This window comes from Acinonyx jubatus, chromosome D1 (genome assembly GCF_027475565.1).
Source record: "Acinonyx jubatus isolate Ajub_Pintada_27869175 chromosome D1, VMU_Ajub_asm_v1.0, whole genome shotgun sequence".
Taxonomy (NCBI): Eukaryota; Metazoa; Chordata; class Mammalia; order Carnivora; family Felidae; genus Acinonyx; species Acinonyx jubatus.
The window spans coordinates 55,017,789-55,035,887 of NC_069390.1; the positions used below are offsets into that span (position 1 = coordinate 55,017,789).

Here is an 18,099-nt window from a genome sequence, read left to right on the forward strand (position 1 = left end):
GGACATGTGACTGTGTGCAAGTCCCTTCACCTCTCTGAGCCTCAGTTCCCTTGTCTATACAGTGTGGTTACCAATAGTACCCAACTAATAGGATAAATGAGAGTACACATGCAGAACTCTGGCACAATGCTTGACATATAGTATTTTTTGATACATGATAGCAGGCTCCAGGCTCTGAGCTGTCAGCACAGAGACCGACGCGGGGCTCGAACTCACGAACCGTGAGATCATGACCTGGGCCGAAGTCGGACGCTCAACCGACTGAGCCACCCAGGCACCCCAATATATGAAAGTTTGTTTTTATCATTACTGTGAGCATGTATGCACGTATGTATGTGTAGATACCCTTGGAAGGAGGGATTTGTGGCACTCCAGCAAGGGGGTGTAGGCTGCTCCCTAACCCTCGACTCAGCCACACTCTCGGCCCAACCTCAGAGAAGGGGGAACTGCCGCATTGCTCCTCCCCCCACAAAACCCTACCTGTGCTGGGTGAAGCTGTGGGGGGGGGGGGACGGGGTGGGGGGAGATGGATGGCTTGGCGGCTACCAGGCAGGACTGGTGATTAGAAGGCTAACAGCCCAGCATCTGGAAAAGAATGGGAGGGAGGCTGAGCTGTGGGGCCATCCATCAAAGCTGGCAGGCCCAGCAACGCTGCAGAGTAGGGTGAAAGCGAGGCAAGGGGACAGCTGTGAGGTGGGGGGAGTGTAGACAGGCTAAGGGCCAGGCAGCCAGGCCCAGCCCAGCACTGACCTGTTCAGCAACCTGAGTGAGTCACTGTTGCCCTGGGACAATGGGGCTAAAATGGCTCTCTCTGCCCTGATAAGTTCTGGCCACATCAGGCCCAATATCAGGCCGAACGTGAGGGCCCCAGAGATGCCCTTTCCTCCTACTGGTGCCCAATTCGGCCAAAGATTCCTGGGGGTGCAAAGTAAGGGGATGTGGCACAGTGCCTGGGCTGGGAGACCAAACACCCAAGTTTCTGACCCTAATCGCTTGCTGACCCCAGCCAAGCCCCTGGCTTCCCAGGTCCTTCCTTGAATGCCCTCCCCCACTACCCCCACCACACAAGAGGCAGGGGGTGGCGCATAAGCACAGCTCTTGCCTTCTCAAATTTCATTCAAACTAGGGGCGGGTCACCCATGGGCCCTCCTCACCTTTGGGAGGTGGTGGTTACCTGGAAAACTCCTGGCCAGCAAGTCTGGGGCAAGAGGTCCTAGCTGGGGTCTATAGAGTAGGATCCTGACAGAGCCCACAGCCTCAGTCTGTCTTTAATGACCTCAGTGAGCTTGATCAAGTCACGTTCTCTCCCTGGGCCTCAATTTTCCCATCCTGAAAATCAAACAAGCAACAAGAACAAAAATTCTTCAGGGGCTCCTTTTTCCCTATGGGATACTCTGCAAGCTGCTCATTGCAGCCATTCCCTCTCAGTCCTTCCCCAGGTTCCAGTCCTCCTCTGTGCCCTGCTACACTCCTGCATGTAGGCTGCTCTGCATTTTTGTCAACCCCCCACCCCTCTTTATATTTCACCTCTGGACTCATGGTTTACCTGTTCTCCTCTGACCCTCTGCCTCTGCACTGGAAAACATCCTCACTCAACAGGGCCAGAAGTATCACTCCCTCTGCAAAGCTGTTTGCACAGCCTCTGGCTGAGCTAAGTCAGCCCCCTCCTTGCAGAGCCACCAGTGGCTCCCACACACCTTCTCTGAAGCCAAGACCAGGATTGGTCTATGTCCCCATCTCACTCTGGGCTCCTAAGAGTGAGGGCTGGGCTGGGCCTGATTCCCAGGATAGGGGAAAGAGGTGGGCAGCTCAGGGCCTTGAACAGGGATGAGGCTTAGAGAAAATGGAAGGAAAGAAAGGAGGAGGAAGGGAGAGAGGAATGAAAAGAAAGAGAAAGCAGGGAGGAAGAGAAACAACTGTCCCTAAGGTTCCTTTGGATCTAACAATCTGAAGGAATGTTCATCTACTCCAGATGGAGCCCCCATGCCCTGGTCTCTGCTCCATCCCTTGCTCCCCTCCCCCCTGCTCCCCCTTTGGGCCCCAGCCCCATCACACACAACAGTACAAAGGCTCAGAGCCAAAGGGGTCTCTGGCCTCTGCCGCTGCACCCTGACTGGAGGCTAAGAACATGCCTGGTCGTCATAGTGATGGTGCAAAGCTGTCATCACTAATTCATCGCCAGAGCCCTGAGAGGCCAGCGAGGTGTGAGGAGAGCTAGTTAAAACTGATCAGAGCGGCCACTAGGGGCAGGAGTCTTGGGGCTATGGGCCTAGGGGAGGACCAGGGATTAAACTCCATCACCCCAACCCTGCCATGTCTTTCCCTCAGCCTCCCAATGCCCTGATAGGAAGGAGGATTGCAGACCGTCCCTCAGTCTGTCTTGTGCACCTACTATGTGTCCAGCTCAGTCAGAGCTGGGGGTCAGTGAAGGCTAGAATAGGAATCCCCATACCCCAGCATCTCTGAGCAGTTATCCAGGTCCTGCTGTCCCCAACAGGACAGAGGGATGTCCCTCCTCAAATCACAGGCATTGAGAAGGGGTGGAGGGAAGCAGGAAGAAATGAGCCCCTATGTTGTACCCTCTCCAAGCAGGCAGGTGCCAGGCATTCCTTAAAAGTAATTCATTCAATCCTCTTGGAAAATCTATAGGATCAAAATTATTTCATTTTACAGACACCTGGATATTCTCTCTGCCTAAATCTTCCCAGCCAATCCCATCCCCTCCTCCAGGAAGCTTTCAGGATGCTCCATCTCACACTCATCCTCCTTCCCCTGAACTCCCAATGACGGTGGGTGAGGGTCCTGGTCTCTCCAGTCAGACTGGACTGCAGTTGAGGGTAGCCTGGGTGGACCCTCCCAGCCCAGCCCAGCTTCAGGCAACCAGGAGACTAAGCCCATTAGCACAGGCTGGAGCTGTCCATGTTTCCAAACTCTCCCTGGCCAGTCTCTGGAAGTCTGGTCTTTTTATGTTCTAAGTCATCTGTTCCTCAGCTTGGGGGAGAAAAGCCAGTCTCCAACTGAGAGGCACCCATGCCCTCCACTCATTTAGTTCCTTCATCCACAAACCTTGAAACAAGGACCCATTTGAAGTAGGAGAATGGGAATGAAACTAACAAGCACTCACTCAACAGGCATTTATTGAACACCTACTACGTGTGGCCCTGTAAATACAGCTTGGGATAAAACAGTGAACAAAACAGACCCACTCCCTGTCTTCTTGGGGATTTTTGTCCTGTTAAGTCAGTACTGGAGTCTGTGTTAGTTACACACATTAACCCACTTGATCCTTACAATATGTGTGAAGGTGGATATTATTATGCCCATTTGACAGTGAAGGAAACTGAAGCTTGGGGTGACAAAAGAACCACACAGCTAGTAACCAGTAAAGGCGGGAAGGTGGATCACAGACCTAGTCCCTGCCCTCAAAGAGTTCATAACCTAATTTTTCTGTTCCCAGCTCTCCAATAAGCACCTCTGGAAAGTGTTCCTTGGGTCTGATCTGAATCTCTCTTGCCTCAGCTCTGACTTGGCCTGTCTTTGTTGAGACCTCAGCGGGGTGGAGGATTGGCTTTCATCTCCTTGCAGACACCTGGGGTGCTTCTATGAGCTCCCAGCCTTTTCTCCACCCCCACCTTGCACAGAGGCCTCCCCCCCCAGGAGGGAGTGAGGTGTGTGCTCTAAAAATACCTTAATCCCTCCCTGCTCTCACTCTAATTAAGCTGAGTGAGTCACTACTTTAAGTAATTTATTGCTAGTTACATAATTGCTTTAATATTTGGTTCTAGAACAGGGGAACAAAAGTGCCCCCCTTCTTTTCAGGGAATTGCTAATCCACAGAGGGGTTTACAGCTCCTGGAAGGGGGAGACAGGAAGACATGTGGAGTCATATTGGGTAGGCCCCTGCTCCAGTCTGGACCAACACATAGCCATTCCCATCAGGGCCACAGGGCTCACCTACCTGATCAAGAGGCAGGTTTATGGGAACACCAACTCTCTACTTTGTCACCTACTCTGTGCATTTCTGAGGCCACCACTTCCAACTGACCTGGCTCTCAGACCCAGAGTCTACCCTCAGGAGATCACAGCCTGAGCATCCCTTCCCCTCTTTGGCCTCATTACCTCTGCCAGTCTACAGGAACCAAGGCCCAGAAAGGGCGGGCAGTTCCTTGGCATCTCCCAGCATGTTAGAGGCATCCCAGTCTATGTGCCCATGTTGTCAGCTCAAGGAAAACCCGGGACCTCTCACAGCCCTGTAAAAAGTCACCCCCCAAAGAGATTGACTGCAAAGGGCACAGGGAAGTCTGGGGGGGAATACTGTTCTATTCTTGATTGAAATGGTAGTTATATGACTGTATATATTTACTAAAACTCATCGAATCATACCCTCTAAATTGGCGATTTTATTGTATGTAAATTATACTTTAATAAAATGGACGTAAAAAATTAAATTAAAAAAAAGAAGTCGTGCCCCCATCTGCTGAGCCCCCCTCCCCCATAGCAAAACAGCAGTTCAGGCTCAGCAGTCACACAGAAACTGAGGGGGGAGGGTGCAAAGAACCAGTCATGGAGGGCACATAGTAGGTACTCACAGGGATGTTTGTTTCACTCAGTTCCAATTAGCAAGGACTCACTAGGCACCTCCCGGGTGCACTTGCACATCCTTGATCTCATTAGCTTTCCCTCAGCTCTCACGCAGCCCAAAGGGGAGCCAAACTGCATGCCACGTACATCACACACTTGTCTCATTTAATCCTTGCAGCAGCCCTAATGAGGTGGGTTCTATTAGCGTGCCCCTTTTACAGATGAGGGAACAAAGGTGGCAGAACTCACACACATCCTGCTGCCAAGAAGTGGAGGAGCTGACACTTGAATGAGGAGACAGTCCCCAAGGCTTGTGCTCATAACCACTCCCCTCTACACCTCCCTTTATCAAGCTAAATGGGTTAGGGTTAGGAGACCATGTATGGAGGATGTGCCTCCGACCCCAGGCCTTGGATCATGAGGTTCTCCCCAGGCTTAGAAGTTGAGGCAGGGTACACCCAAGCGAAGAGGGCGAGTGAGCATGTGTGAGCGCAGAGAGGTGGCAAGAGGCAGGAGGACTGGCTTTGGGAAAGGAGGGAACTGGGTTGGGCAGCAAGCCTAGAAGAAACACAAAAGAAAAAAAAAATGAGGCAGAGGACATCTGGCTATGCCAGCCTGTGGGTTAAATGCCTGCTCACACCCTGAACAGCCAGGACTCCTCATTGTTATTCCTGACTCAGTGCCCCCCAAATTTGTCTTTGTTTGGCTCCCGATGGCCCAGTCACAACCCCAATCACCACCTCACCAGGCACAGGCAAAAGTTTCATCCCCAAGCTTGTCAAAGACTGGTTGGAAAACAGGGATGCCATGTAGCAGGGACAGCTCCAAGGTTGGGGAGTATGGAAGGGAGGCCAAGAACTAAAGAATGATAGGAATTAACCCAGTGAAGGGAGGGAGCATCCAGGAAGAGTATTCTAGACAAAGGAACAGCATATGCCCAGAGAGCAGAGAGGCTGCACAAGTGGGGAACCAAAGGTAGCTTGGTCTGGCTTCCTGATAGGCGGTCTGTATTTATGCCAAGTGTGTGTTTCTGTGTGCTAAATCCACATCTGTGTTGCTTGTGTGTATACCCGGGTTGGAAGGTCAGTTTTTTTTTTTTTTAATTTTTTATGTTTATTTATTTTTGAGACAGAGAGAAACAGAACATGAGTGAGGAAGGGGCAGAGAGAGAGGGAGACACAGAATCCGAAGCAGGCTCCAGGCTCCGGGCTGTCAGCACAGAGCCCGATGCAGGGCGCGAACCCACAAGCCGCAAGATCATGGTCTGAGCTGGAGTTGGACGCTCAACCGACTGAGCCGCCCAGGTGCCCCTTCTCTCTCCTCTCTCTCTGCCTCTACACCTGCTCACGCACGCTCTCTCTGTCTCTCTCAGAATAAACAATCATTAAAAGAAAAAAAAAAGATTTGCCCTGTCTCCGTTCCTCAGTATATATTGATGTCTCTGTTCATTGTGGGTCTCTCCACGTCTTTGTACTGTGGTCTGCTTCTCTGTGTGCGGGCTTCTGTGTCTGCTGAGCTTTTCTCTTGTTTGTCTGTTTCTCCACACCTGGAGCTGTATGTTTGTGGCTGGGACGCTTGGTGGCTTGGCTCAGGCAGCTAGAACCAGAAGCCTGGGGCAGGAGGGTGCAAGAGGGGGAATCCAGTCGCACACAAAAGCACCTCATGACCGTCAAGCGCTTAGTGGGGTGGAAGGCCGCACTGGAGATGCCAATTAACACTGATAACAAGTCAAGGACCTGAGGCCCAGCGGAGGCTGAAGTGGGTCCCCACTGGCACTCAGGCACGCGGATGAGTTGGCTTGGCCAAAGCCCATAACTGCCCCCAGCACCAGGAGGGAGCCATCTCATTGACTCATTTCCCAGGGAGTCCAAGGCCCAGGCTCTGGACAGCAAGAGGGATTGAGATCAAACTCCAGGATGAAGCTTTTTTTTTTTTTTTTTGAGAGAGAGAGAGAGAGAGAGAGAGAGAGAGAGAGAGAGAGGAGGCACAAGTGAGTGAGGGGCAGAGAGAGAATCCCAAAAGGGGCAGGGAGAGGGGGCCGGGAGAGAGGGAGAGAGAGAGAAGCAGGGCTCACCCAAAGTGGGCTTGTGTTTTTTTTAATCCAAAGTGTGGCTTAAGCTCACCCGACGTGGGACTCAAACTCATGAACCGTGAGACCATGACCTGAGCCGAAGTCAGATGCTTAACGACTGAGCCACCCAGGCACACCATGATGATGGTCTTAAAAGGGAGGATTTTATCAGGCTTCGCAGCGGGCAAGTCATACATGTTATCAAGAGATGAGGCGGCAGGGACATGGCTTTGCTCTTGGAGGCTATGGTGTGCAGCGTGGCTAGTGGCTGCCATGGATGGGTGCTCTGGGGTGAGGAAACCACAGGCAGGATGAAGCAGGGGAGGGTGCTCCTGGAAGAGAGTCTAGAGTTGTCACCCATCCCTGCATTAGTGGGCGGACACTGCAGAACTAGGGCCATAGCTCAGATGGGTGAGCCAGGGGTTGGGAACTGTCACTCCTCCTCTGACCTGCCTACACAGCTCACTTGTCCTCAGACACCTGCATCGCGGCCATCTTGCCTCTCACCTGGGTCTCCACACCAGCCTCCTCGCTGGCCCCTCTAATGCACCCTTCACTTGGGGCTTCCTAAACCCAAAGCTAACTGTGACCCTGCTTACGCCCTCCCTGGCTTCCCTACGTGAGCTGGGCCTCCACCACAGGACCTTCCTCCAGCCCAGCAGCCCTGGCCCCACCACCCTGACTTCCTGCTGTCGTTCGTCACACCTTTGCTTGTGCTGGCTGTTTGCCTAGAATCACCTTCCTCTCCTCCCTCACCTGGAAAACTCACATTCATTTTTCAGGGCTAAGACCCATCATCACCTCCTCAGAGAAGTCTCCAAGCAGCGGCCCCAGCATGGGCTTTCCTCCTTCCCTGCACTCACCCCATAAGGTTCACTGCCTGCTTCTAGCAAAGGGGAGGGCAAGGACTGTCCCGTCCATCTCCATGGCCAGGGTGACAAGCACAAGGTGGGGCACGTGAGGGCATCCTTGAGGAGGGGTGGGGTCAATGAGCAGATGATGGCTCAGTGGGGGCCCAGGGCACACCGAATCCTGAGAATGACATTCTTCAGAGCCCCAGTGCAGCTCAGGTAGGGAGCAGGGCAGAAGGAGGTAGGGAGCAGTTGGCACCCTCTCTGAGCTTCAGGTTCCCATCAACCATTTGTCCCTTGTCCCTCCAGACCTCCACTCGTCTCCTTTGACAGCCTCCTCCTCTGCAGAGCAGCCCTTTATTCATGGCCCTGGCTCTCAGATCTGCAGCACTCTCTCTGCCCTGCAGGCCTCGTGGATGCTGGTCCAAAGGACCTCACCATGCCCTGTTGCATCCCTTCATCCTACCCCGTCTCCAAGATGCTTGCTTCATCAAACTGCCTTCAATTAAACCACGTAAGTGTGTCGTCTGTTTCCCCTCTACAAAATAGTGAGAGCTCCTTAAAGGATTGTTGAGGTGATTAAATAAGGTAATTTGAAAAATATAAAGGGTACTCTGTAATTGTCAGTTCTCTCCATCTAGCCTGCAGACTACACCCTACTTGGAGTTTTAAGACGACTCTGAATTCTCTGGCATGGGAAGGATGCAGTGCCTGGCTGTCTGCTTCTCTTCTCTTCTCCCCAATCCCTGCCCAGTCCACAGCACCAGAAAGCCTCTGCCCCCACACCACCCGGAACCCAGCTGTGAACCTCTCACAATGGGCCTCCAACTTTAGAGCCCCCCACAACTCGGCTCAACAGAAACTAGCTGGGGGCACCTGGGTGGCTCAGTCGGTTAAGCGTCCGACTTCAGCTCAGGTCCTGATCTTACAGTTCACGAGTTCAAGTCCCGTGTCGGGCTCTGTGCTGACAGCACAGAGCCTGGAACCCACTTCAAGTTCTGTGTCTCTCCCTCTCTCTCTGCCCCTCCCCTGCCCCTGCTCACTCACTCTCCCTCTCAAAAATAAATAAACATGAATTTCTTTTTTTAAAAAAAGGAAGCTAGCTGCCTGTCTGCCCCCTCCCTGCCAGTGTTGCCAGCAAAGCCACCATCTCCTACCCATCACACCCCTGGCTCCACCGATGTCTTCAAATCCAGCCCCCCACCTCCAATCACAAACTTCCAGGAAGATGACGTCTCTCCAGTTTCCCTGGAAAGGGGATCTCCTGTTTGCATCTTCTCACTGCCCAGGCCACTGGGAAAAGCACTGTGGGGCTCAGACTTCCCCATACTGAGTGGGCACCTTCTCTGGCACCTCCATGGCAGCTACACTTTGAAAGGACTTCAGAGAGTTCGCAGCCAGCTTCTCTGCTGGGACAGGAGTCTCTTCCGCAGTCTCCCTAACCAGGCTGCCCAGTGCCCCTGCACTATGGGCAGGAAGCCCCTTCCCTGTGGGACTGCCCTGCCCCCCTCTTTGAGCCAAGCCGGGCTTCCAGGACTCCCCCGCAACCCCAGCACCGTTTCAGCACTAAAAGCCCAAGGAGGGATTATAGGGAACGCCTTAAATGTTAGAATAGTAGAAACCTAGAAAAGCATCTGATGCAAAGATGAGGCCCCTCCCCAGGTCCCACTCCACTGCCGTACCCCTCTCCACGGAATCACCATGCTCCACAGAATGACAGACTCCACAAGTTCCCGGGAGGAGCCTCCCAGCAGGCAGACACTCTGGTAGAAACTTCAAAGGAATCATCCAAGGCTGAGGAGGAGTGAGAATGCCCAGGTGCAGGACGGGGCCTCATGCCACAGAACTGGATCTCTACTCTGAGCTCCCCATCTGCTCCAGAGGCTGGAGAGAGGCTGTCTAGGCCAGACCCACCCCTCTTTGTGCTCTGGGACTTGCCATCTCACCCTGGATCCTGCTGTGACGCTGAGTCGACCGTTACCCCTCTCTGGGCTTCAGGAGCTGCATCTGTACAAGAGGACTGGGTGGGGAGTCCCTGGAACTCTTAGCGGGGTACGGGTATGGCCATGTCCAGCAACTCCATGTGATAGCCCTGGATCCTGGTTAGCCCAGCTCTAGCTTGAATACAAGACACCGTGCTCCTCTAGAGCCCTCACTGACTAGTAGGGGGTTCCGGCGTCTCCTGAGGGAAGCCCAGCCCTACACATGACAGCCCCTCCAGCCCAAGTCCATACACATCTTCTCTCTATCTTCAGGCAGGTGGGAGTCAGAAGAGAAAGTATTGAATGTCCAGACCTTGGGCGTGGCTTTGCTGGGTCAGTGCCTTCACACACATTCACTCATCCGTGCCTTTACACCCAAACACGGACAGTCACATACACAGTTACGCACCCACACACAGTTTTATTAGAGCACATGTACATAACACCGTACACATAGGTGCACACACACTCACATACACATAAGCATTTACCAATAATCAGGCATAAAAATAGACACTCACATATTCACACATAGGAATGTGTCCACACTTTTATGCAAACACTGACCCACACACTCTTACATCTCAGACCCATAAACATACATACGCAACTGGAAGTTCACATTCAGGCACAAGCACGCGCGCACACACACACACACACACACACACACACAGAAACACAAATAAACCAACTAATCTTACCCCTCATCTCAGCATCAAGTAAATCACAATCCAATAGAAACCCAGACTCCAACTGCAATGTCATTCCAGATCCATTTCCAAATCTAAGCCTGTCCCAGAACTGTGAGAAGAAAATATCTCGTCCCCTGGCTTAATCCCTTTAAAATGTCTGTCCCTGCTGTGTGGGGTCCAGTCTCTCCTCAGCCCTCCTTCCTCCCTGTGTCATTTCAGTAGGGCCCTCTCCCCCTTGGCCAGAACAATGGGCTACCCTTGCTCCACTCTTCATCTCTGCTCTTTGTCCAGCCTTTTCCTCCCGCTGGCCCTTCAAACACAAGGAAGATCCAGGCTGCAACTGACTGTGTGTGTGGCAGCACCCCCTGCTGGAGACAGGGGGCATTACAGCACAGCTCTAAGGTACACAGTCCTCCCTCCCCAGGATGGGGTGGAGGGGAGTAGGGGGGAGGAAGAAGAGGAAGAGGAGGAATAAGTTGGGAAGAAGTTTGAGCAAAGTGCTGGGAGCACCACGGATGGACTTCAGAAGCCTCAGGCTGTCTTGTTTCTCCACTCCTAACCATTCAGCCCAGACTGCAACATCAATCAATCTTCCCAAAGTCCAGCCCTAATCAGGACCTGCCCCTGCTCAAAACTCCTAGGAAGATCCTGGTGGGCGGTGGTATTCTCAGCCTGGAATTAGTTGCCTGGGGTTTGCCTAGTCCACCTCTTAGCCTTATATCCCAAGGGGCTCAGCCTTTGCTTTCTGTTCCTTGAGTCAGGTCTTTGTTCCTCGGTCCTCTGCTGAGATGTCTAATTGTCTGTATCTTGCCTGTCCTTCAACGCCTGGCCTTTGCCCTCTGGCACAATAACCCATGGAAAGAGCAGGAACTTTGGGGGCAGACAGACATGTGCTCCAAGCCTGGCTCCATCAGTCACTGGCTGAATACCTCTGGACAAGTTATTTCCCCTCAGATCCTCTGTTTCTTGATCCAGAAAACAGGAGTCTCTTGGGTTTGTGGTGAGGATTCAATGAGATCATAGATGTGAAAACAGTGTTCTGGAAGCTGTAAACTTCTGTATGGATGTGTGAAGAGTCCTAATTATGGCTTAATCCTTTTATCCCTACCCCCACCTGCACTGCCCAACATGAAGCAGGCTGAGGGGTCCCTGGGGAGGGAGCGAAGCTGCTCCACTTTTGGGCCCTGCATCCTCCAGCACCCTCCAGGGCCTGTCCCCAGCCTGCCTCAGCAGCAGAGTGTGGATTTAGATCCAAAGAGGCCGTACTAAGTCTACTTACTGCAAATTCACGCCAGACTACAACTCCCAGAATGACTCGCAGACTGCCATGGGTGTGGCCACTGGTTTAACCTCTTCCTCATGGAGCCCTTTCCTCCATTGTATTCCCTGGGGATTAGTCCCTGACCAGTCAGGGCAGCTGAGGGAGGTGGTCACATGTCTCTGAGGGCCCCTCCCACAGAGCATCCACACTGCTCACCATGCCCACCACCGCGGCTCCATTTCAGACCTCCTCGTGTCTCCCACACGATGACAGCTTCTGGGCTCTTAGCTCTGGTCTCTCCCCCTCCAGGCCCCCACTGAATCTTTCTAAAAGTGTAGGTGAGTGTGGGTGGTTTATAATGGCAACAGCTAACCTTTATGAGCACCTGCTGCATGCCTGCCACGAAGCTCTCCACTTCCAGATTCTTCTTGGTGATCCTGCCAGGAAAGTATTATTGTTCCCACTTCACTATTCACATGGGGTTCAGAGAAGCTAAGTAGCTTGCCCAGGACCACATAGCTCTAGAGTAATGGTGCTGATATTTGAACTTCCAGCTGTCTACCACCTTCTCTGTCCTATTCTCAAAGCCTCCTCTGGCTTTGAACCCAGGTAGCCATCTAAAAAGTGAGAACCCAGAAGCCTCAGGGTCCACATCTTTCAGCAACTACACTGTTGGGAAGTCCTTCCAGATGTCTGACTTAAATCCCTTCTGCTGCACCAAGCCCCAGTTGCCTCCTGTTTTTCAGGGAGGGCAGTGAAAAGGGACTTCAGGGAATTTAAAAAGTGGGTCATGTCACTGGGGACTTGGCCTTTCCCAGGGAGCGGGCAGCTGAACAATGGGAGATAAATGTGTTGAAAACATCCGTTACTAAATATATCGACTTCCCGAGAAGATGGGGGTGCTGACAGGGAGCCCATGGTCCCTGACCGAGAGGCCACAATCTTGTGGTTCACACAAGCTAGGGCAGTCGAAGCAGCAGAGAAGGCTGTTCTGGCTGTTCTGGGGGTGGGGAGGAGTGGGGGGCTGGGGCAGAGGAGGTGGGAGGCCAGCGTGGAAGGGGGTGATGTCTCATCCTCCCAGACAAAGCTGCCAAGCCTAAGCTGGCTTATTTGCATATTACTTTGCATTCATTTGCATGCCACTTTCTGGAAGGGGCTCACATTCAACTGCTGCAGCTCCCCCATTTTCAGGGTCTCTGTTCACTGAACATCCCATTCTCAAGCAAGGAGGAGCCCCTCCGCAGGCCCTGATGGGGCCACTGGGAGAGACCAAGAAGTTGCAAATTCACAATGACGCCTCCAAGTCAAAGCTGCTGGCGGCACCTTGGCCACAGAAAGTGCTTCCTATAGTCTAACCTCAATTCCCTCACTTGTCTCCTTCTCCTTCTCTGCCCAGACCTTCCCCTACCCTTGCACTTCATGATTAGGCCACTCTGAATTCCTACAGTCCTTACATAAACAAAACCATGCTTGCTTTCCCTTTGAGGCCTTTGCACATAGTATGTGCTCTTCCTGTGGGGTTGTCAATTCTGCCTCATGAAGGAAGTCTTCCTTCTAAGGCTAGCTCCAAGAGCCCCTCTTCTTAAATACCTTCCTGCCACTGGCAGAGGTAGGGGAGATAATGGGTGTCCCTCCGTGTGGTCACTGTTCTGTCTATCTCCCCACAGAGCTGGTATGTCTGGTCGGGCAGCAACCCAGTAAATGTGAATGAATCCTGATCCCCCTCCCCTGTCTCTCTCAGCCCCTGCAGTCCCCCTGTCCCTGGAAGACTTTCCTCACCTGCAGGAGGGGCAGAAGTGAGTGCCTCAGTCTCCAGCTCTCCCTCCTGTCCCGGAAGACTTCCCCCTCATGCCCACTCTCACAAAGTCAGGAGATTCCACACCTCTCTGGGCTGGTAGGAAGTTCTTCCCGTTGTCTATCCTCATCCCCTTTCTTGGCCATGCCTACTTCCTTATCATTCCTTTTGGAGAGGGGTCAGGGACTGGCCCATCTCAGTTTGACCATCTGTAGTTGGAATAAGGCTGCTTATCTCTTTCTATTCTCTGCCCACGATGTGTTCATACCACTCCTGAACCATTATGCCCCAGCTTGGCCCTGCTAAGGGGGAAGGACAGTGACCCAGGATGGAGAAAGGGCACAAGGCCAAGTAGCCAGGCCTTGTAAAGGAGCCCAGGACAGATAAAACCACTCCAAGGGAAGGGCTGCCCAAGAGGGAAGGGATGAGCATCCCATCCCGGGGGTATGTAAGCAGGGCTGATCAGATCTGTGGGCAGGTTGCAGGAAGGAGTAAAGCAACTGCTAGAAGGTGGCCCAGATGCTCTTCATGTCCTCTCCCACTGGGAGGCTGCACTGAGCCTAGGTGGCCAGCCCTGTGCTGGGAAGCATGAGGGGGTGGCTCTTGCCTTAGAGTTGCTCCTTAGCTGGCTGGTTAAAGGACCTCACACACAGGGGCATCACAGGGAAAGACCAACTCTGGGCCACATTCTTTTTTCTTTTTTTAAATAGGCTCCATGGCCAACATGGGGCTCAAACTCATGATCCTGAGATCAAGAGTCACATGCTCTCTGCCTGAGCCAACTGTGTGCCCCTGGGCCACATTCTTGATGCTGTACTATCAGGGAGACCTCAGGGTGGATCACGGGGTCAGAGGGAGGGGGAACCAAGGAGGGCTTCCTAGGGGAGGCTTCCTTTTCAAAACTTTTCCTCAGCAACCCAGTCCTAAGAGGAGAACCCAAGCCCCTTAGTCTGGCATTTGAGACTACAGAATCTGGCTCTTCCTGCCCTTTCTTCCTCTTCTCCACTCCCTTCTTCATCCTGCCAACCCAACCCCTTTCTGTTCCTTGATCACACAGCACTCTCACATCGGATTTCCATGCTGTTCCCTCTGCTCTTCCCATGGGCAATCCCCATCCGTCCTTCAAGATGCAGCTCAAGTGACTCATCCTCTGAAGCCCCAGCTTGGTGTGGGTCCCACAGTTCCAGGGGGCTTCCCTCTGCACAGCACTGTTCACACTGCAAGGTTACAGGTCTCCACTCCTGCCTCCCTCATCAGACCGGGAGTCCCTGAGAGCAGGGTCTGGGTCTGGGTCCATTCTGTGTCCCCAGTGACCAGCCCCGTGGGCACCAAGCAGGCATTGGAGAGTCGCTGTTGAGTGAATCAATGAACGGATGGACACAGAAATGCAGGAACAGGAGCATGCCAAGTGGGTAGATTGTACAGGCCCAAGCAGCAGGAGCCTGGGGAGCACGGGCCTGACCCGACAGCAGCCCGGCTCAGGGTGAGACTCCCAGGCCATTAAGACCGAAGGCGGGTACTGCTGGGAGCTCTGCCTCCCCTATTTGGCTAGATCCCAGCCAAGCCATCAGCAGTCCCCAGGGACAGGAGGCTGGAGTGGGAAGCAGAAAGAGTGGCAGGAGCTGCTTGGTGGGCAGGGGCAACTGGGGGGTGTGGGGAGCATAAAGGCGATTAACCCTCACTGAGCCAACCCAGTTCAGGCAACCAACAGGTCCCCTGCAGGCCCTGAGGAAAGAGGCCTCAGTTTGCCTCTGATAAAGAGCTTCAGCCTCAGCCTCGTAGCCAGAGCAGGTTGACAAAGTCATAGCCTCAGTTTCCACGGCTCCATGATCTCCAACCCTCTTCACCCTGGTCAGAAGTCCTACAGGGGATCTCTCCTGCTACCTTGTTGGCTTGAGCTTTCCAACAGCTTTTCCCTCCAACATCCTGACCCTCTGAGGTCCTGCCACTGCATCTCCCACCTGAGTCCAAGCTGAACCACCTCGACGTCCCCCATCCCATCGTTTCCTAAGCCCTGCAACCTCTCCCTTCAGAAAGGCCCTGGTCATCTGCCCCTTGGCCCACCTGGCCCCGGACCTCCCTGATGTCCACAGTGGCCTGGCCCCCCTGTCCCGTCTCTCTTTGCTAGTCCAACCTTGACCATGCCACTGAGGAAGCTTTCTCAAACTCACAGAATTCTGTCCCTCCATCACACAGAACCTTCTTGGACTCCCTAGGGCCCTCCGGATAGAGCCCAAGAGGCCTGGAGTTCAAAGTCCTGCAGGACCGGCTGCTACCAACCCGGCTGCTACCAACCCGGCTGCTACCAACCCGGTCAGCCTCCTCACTGCTCCAGGGATACGGGGGATCCCCACCCAGGGCCTTTGTTATGCTGCTCCCACTCCACACCCACCTGTTAGCTAGATCCTGATCTTTAAGCTTAATTATTCTCAAGCCATTTTATGTCTAGGAAGCTTAGGAGGCCCCAGAGGGCAGGGCCATTGTTGCCTATTTCATTTCTGCATCTCCCCACAGGGTGTAGAATGAATTGTCCTGGGCTCACAGAGGTGGTCGCACATTCAGCCACCCCCGCCCTGCCTCGGTGGGTCACAGTGTCCCAGCTGTGTCCTCAACCAGCAGGGGAAGGAAACAGCCACCCACGCACAGTCAGATGAACACACACAGAGACACACACACGTACACCAGCCACACAGGCACCAATATACACTCAAGTGCACCAGCACACGATCACACACCCACACCCGAACACTTATGCCACACACACACAGCGCAACACTAATATTCACGCACTAACAAATAAGCACACAAACAGGAAGGTGCGTGGAATCAAACAACGTGCTCAGTTTTGAGTCACTTTATTTTGCAGACGCGGCACACAGATTAACATGCGTGCCAACACATACGTTCAAACTAACACACACACACCTACACCCACACACACAGCAACCTGCACTCACACGTGTGCAGATGACCTCTCACAGTCACACAGGTTTGCTCACACATCCTGCCAGGCCACCGCACATTCAGCCACCAAGGACTCTACAGGCCCTTGTACACCCCACAGGTCCCCTTGCACCTCACACCTGTAACACACATACACACACCTTCACGTGCAGGCATAGAACTGTGCCTCCACTGACCTGAAGACACACATCCCTTGCCCCCCACCTCAGCAGCCCTAAGATGGTGGAGGGGAGCCTCCACGGAACCCCCCATTCCACTCACCTGCACACGCACCCATGCACGTGGATGCACATGAGGCTGGTGCACAGGGGCCTCATTCAACCAGCCTCGTGGCTCTCTGGGACAGATGTTTTGGGGTAAAGTTGTCGAAACTAGTGGCCATGAATCCCAGTCCCACAAAAGGCGGTGGCCCGGGACCCTATTCTGTTCCAGCACCACTTACTCATTCATATTCATGTTTGTTCTCTCTCTCTCTCTCTCTCACACACACACACACACACACACACACACACACACACACACACACACACCACTGGGTCACAGACATCTCATCCTTCTCTAGGGTCCTGAACCAGTTTATCTCAGCCCCCCAGACCTCCTTGGAACTCCCTGCAGAGACACCCCCCACCCCTAGCCCCTGAAAGGATAATTCAGGTTCATTACCAACCCCTCCCCCAGCCTCTTCTATGGGACACCACCCTCATCACCCCCTTGGTTGATGTCTGAAACCCCCACCCCTGTGCAGAGCCGCCCCCCCGCCCCCCCGCCCTAGGCTACAGTCCAGCAACGGGGCGCCCAGGAGCAGGATCGATCCTCCCACGTGGCTCAGCTCCACGCCAACCCCAGCTCCTCAGCGGCACTCCCAGGACCCTAGTCCCTGGTATGCCTTGCAGCCGCTCACCCAAACCCCAGCCCCTGGATAGTACTCACGGCTCAGCCGGTCGCGCTGCCGGGTACTGCTGGCTCCTGCAGAGGATGGAGTGGCCGCATGCCTGCCCCATCGCTCCTCATCGTCTGCCTCCCCAGCCAGACTAAGGTGGCACCTCGCCCTGTCCACCCTGCCCGGGGTTCCAGGCAGGGTGCCTGGCCCAGTGGGCACAAGGACCAAGAGCAGTAGCCTGTCCCCAACTCAGTCTGGACTCAATACCCCAATCCAGCGCTGCTGCTGCTGCCCCAGTTGCTCCCACCTCTCCTGCTGCCACTGCCTCTGCCGCTAGGCTGGCTCCGGGAGGAGGTTGGAGCAGGTCTGATAATGCAGAAGGGGGAGGGAGGAGGGAGGAGGAACAGAGAGGCCCAGACAGAGAGGGAGAGAGGGAGGGAGGGGTAGAGAGAGACTCTGGCTGGGAGAGAGGAAAAGAAAGACTCACACACAGAGGAACAGACAGAGACAGAAACAGAGACAGAAACAGACAGGAAGGAGAAATACATGAAGGAAAGAAGAAAGGGAGCAGAGCTCCAGAGAGATCAAGATGGAAATATAAAGAGATCAGAGAGGCATAGGGAAAACACACACAGAGGAACAAAGACAGAAAAGAAAAGAAAAGAAGAAAAAAAAAAAAGCAGAGATGGAAATGGGGGAGGGGAGAGAGGGAGAGAGACAGACAGACATACAGACAGGCAGACAGACAGAGGAACCCAGAGAGGTACGAGGATGAAGGATTTGCACTGTGCACTGACTAGAATGGGAGCTGGGGTGAGGGGCAGATGGACGGAACCCAGACCCTGTGCTACCCCATTACAGAGGCTCTCAGGGTCAGGAGACACTTCTCACCCTCCTCAAGAAAGGAAGGGCTGGGCCTCCAGGCAGAATCAGCTCCTCTGGGCTCCCTGAGTCGGTATCGTGTATAGGGGGTGCATCCCCAGCATAGAGCTGGGGATGCAGGAGGCTCTGGGTGCTCTTGC

At 53.7% G+C, this 18,099-nt stretch overlaps 1 protein-coding gene across 4 annotated transcripts in view; it reads right to left on the minus strand.

Annotated features, from left to right (window-relative positions):
- PDE2A (phosphodiesterase 2A) overlaps positions 1 to 17,623 on the minus strand; it is a 95,241-nt gene extending 77,618 nt beyond the window's left edge. The window contains exon 1 of one of the 4 annotated variants that reach the window (XM_053203643.1): positions 17,128 to 17,622. In XM_053203643.1, coding sequence (XP_053059618.1) covers positions 17,128 to 17,198 — 71 coding nt within the window. In that variant the 5' untranslated portion in view covers positions 17,199 to 17,622. Of the gene's footprint in view, positions 1 to 17,127 lie in introns of all 4 variants that reach the window. The other 3 variants (XM_053203642.1, XM_027039749.2, XM_027039751.2) reach the window with 3 other exon arrangements.
- Between the last annotated feature and the right edge of the window lie 476 nt (positions 17,624 to 18,099).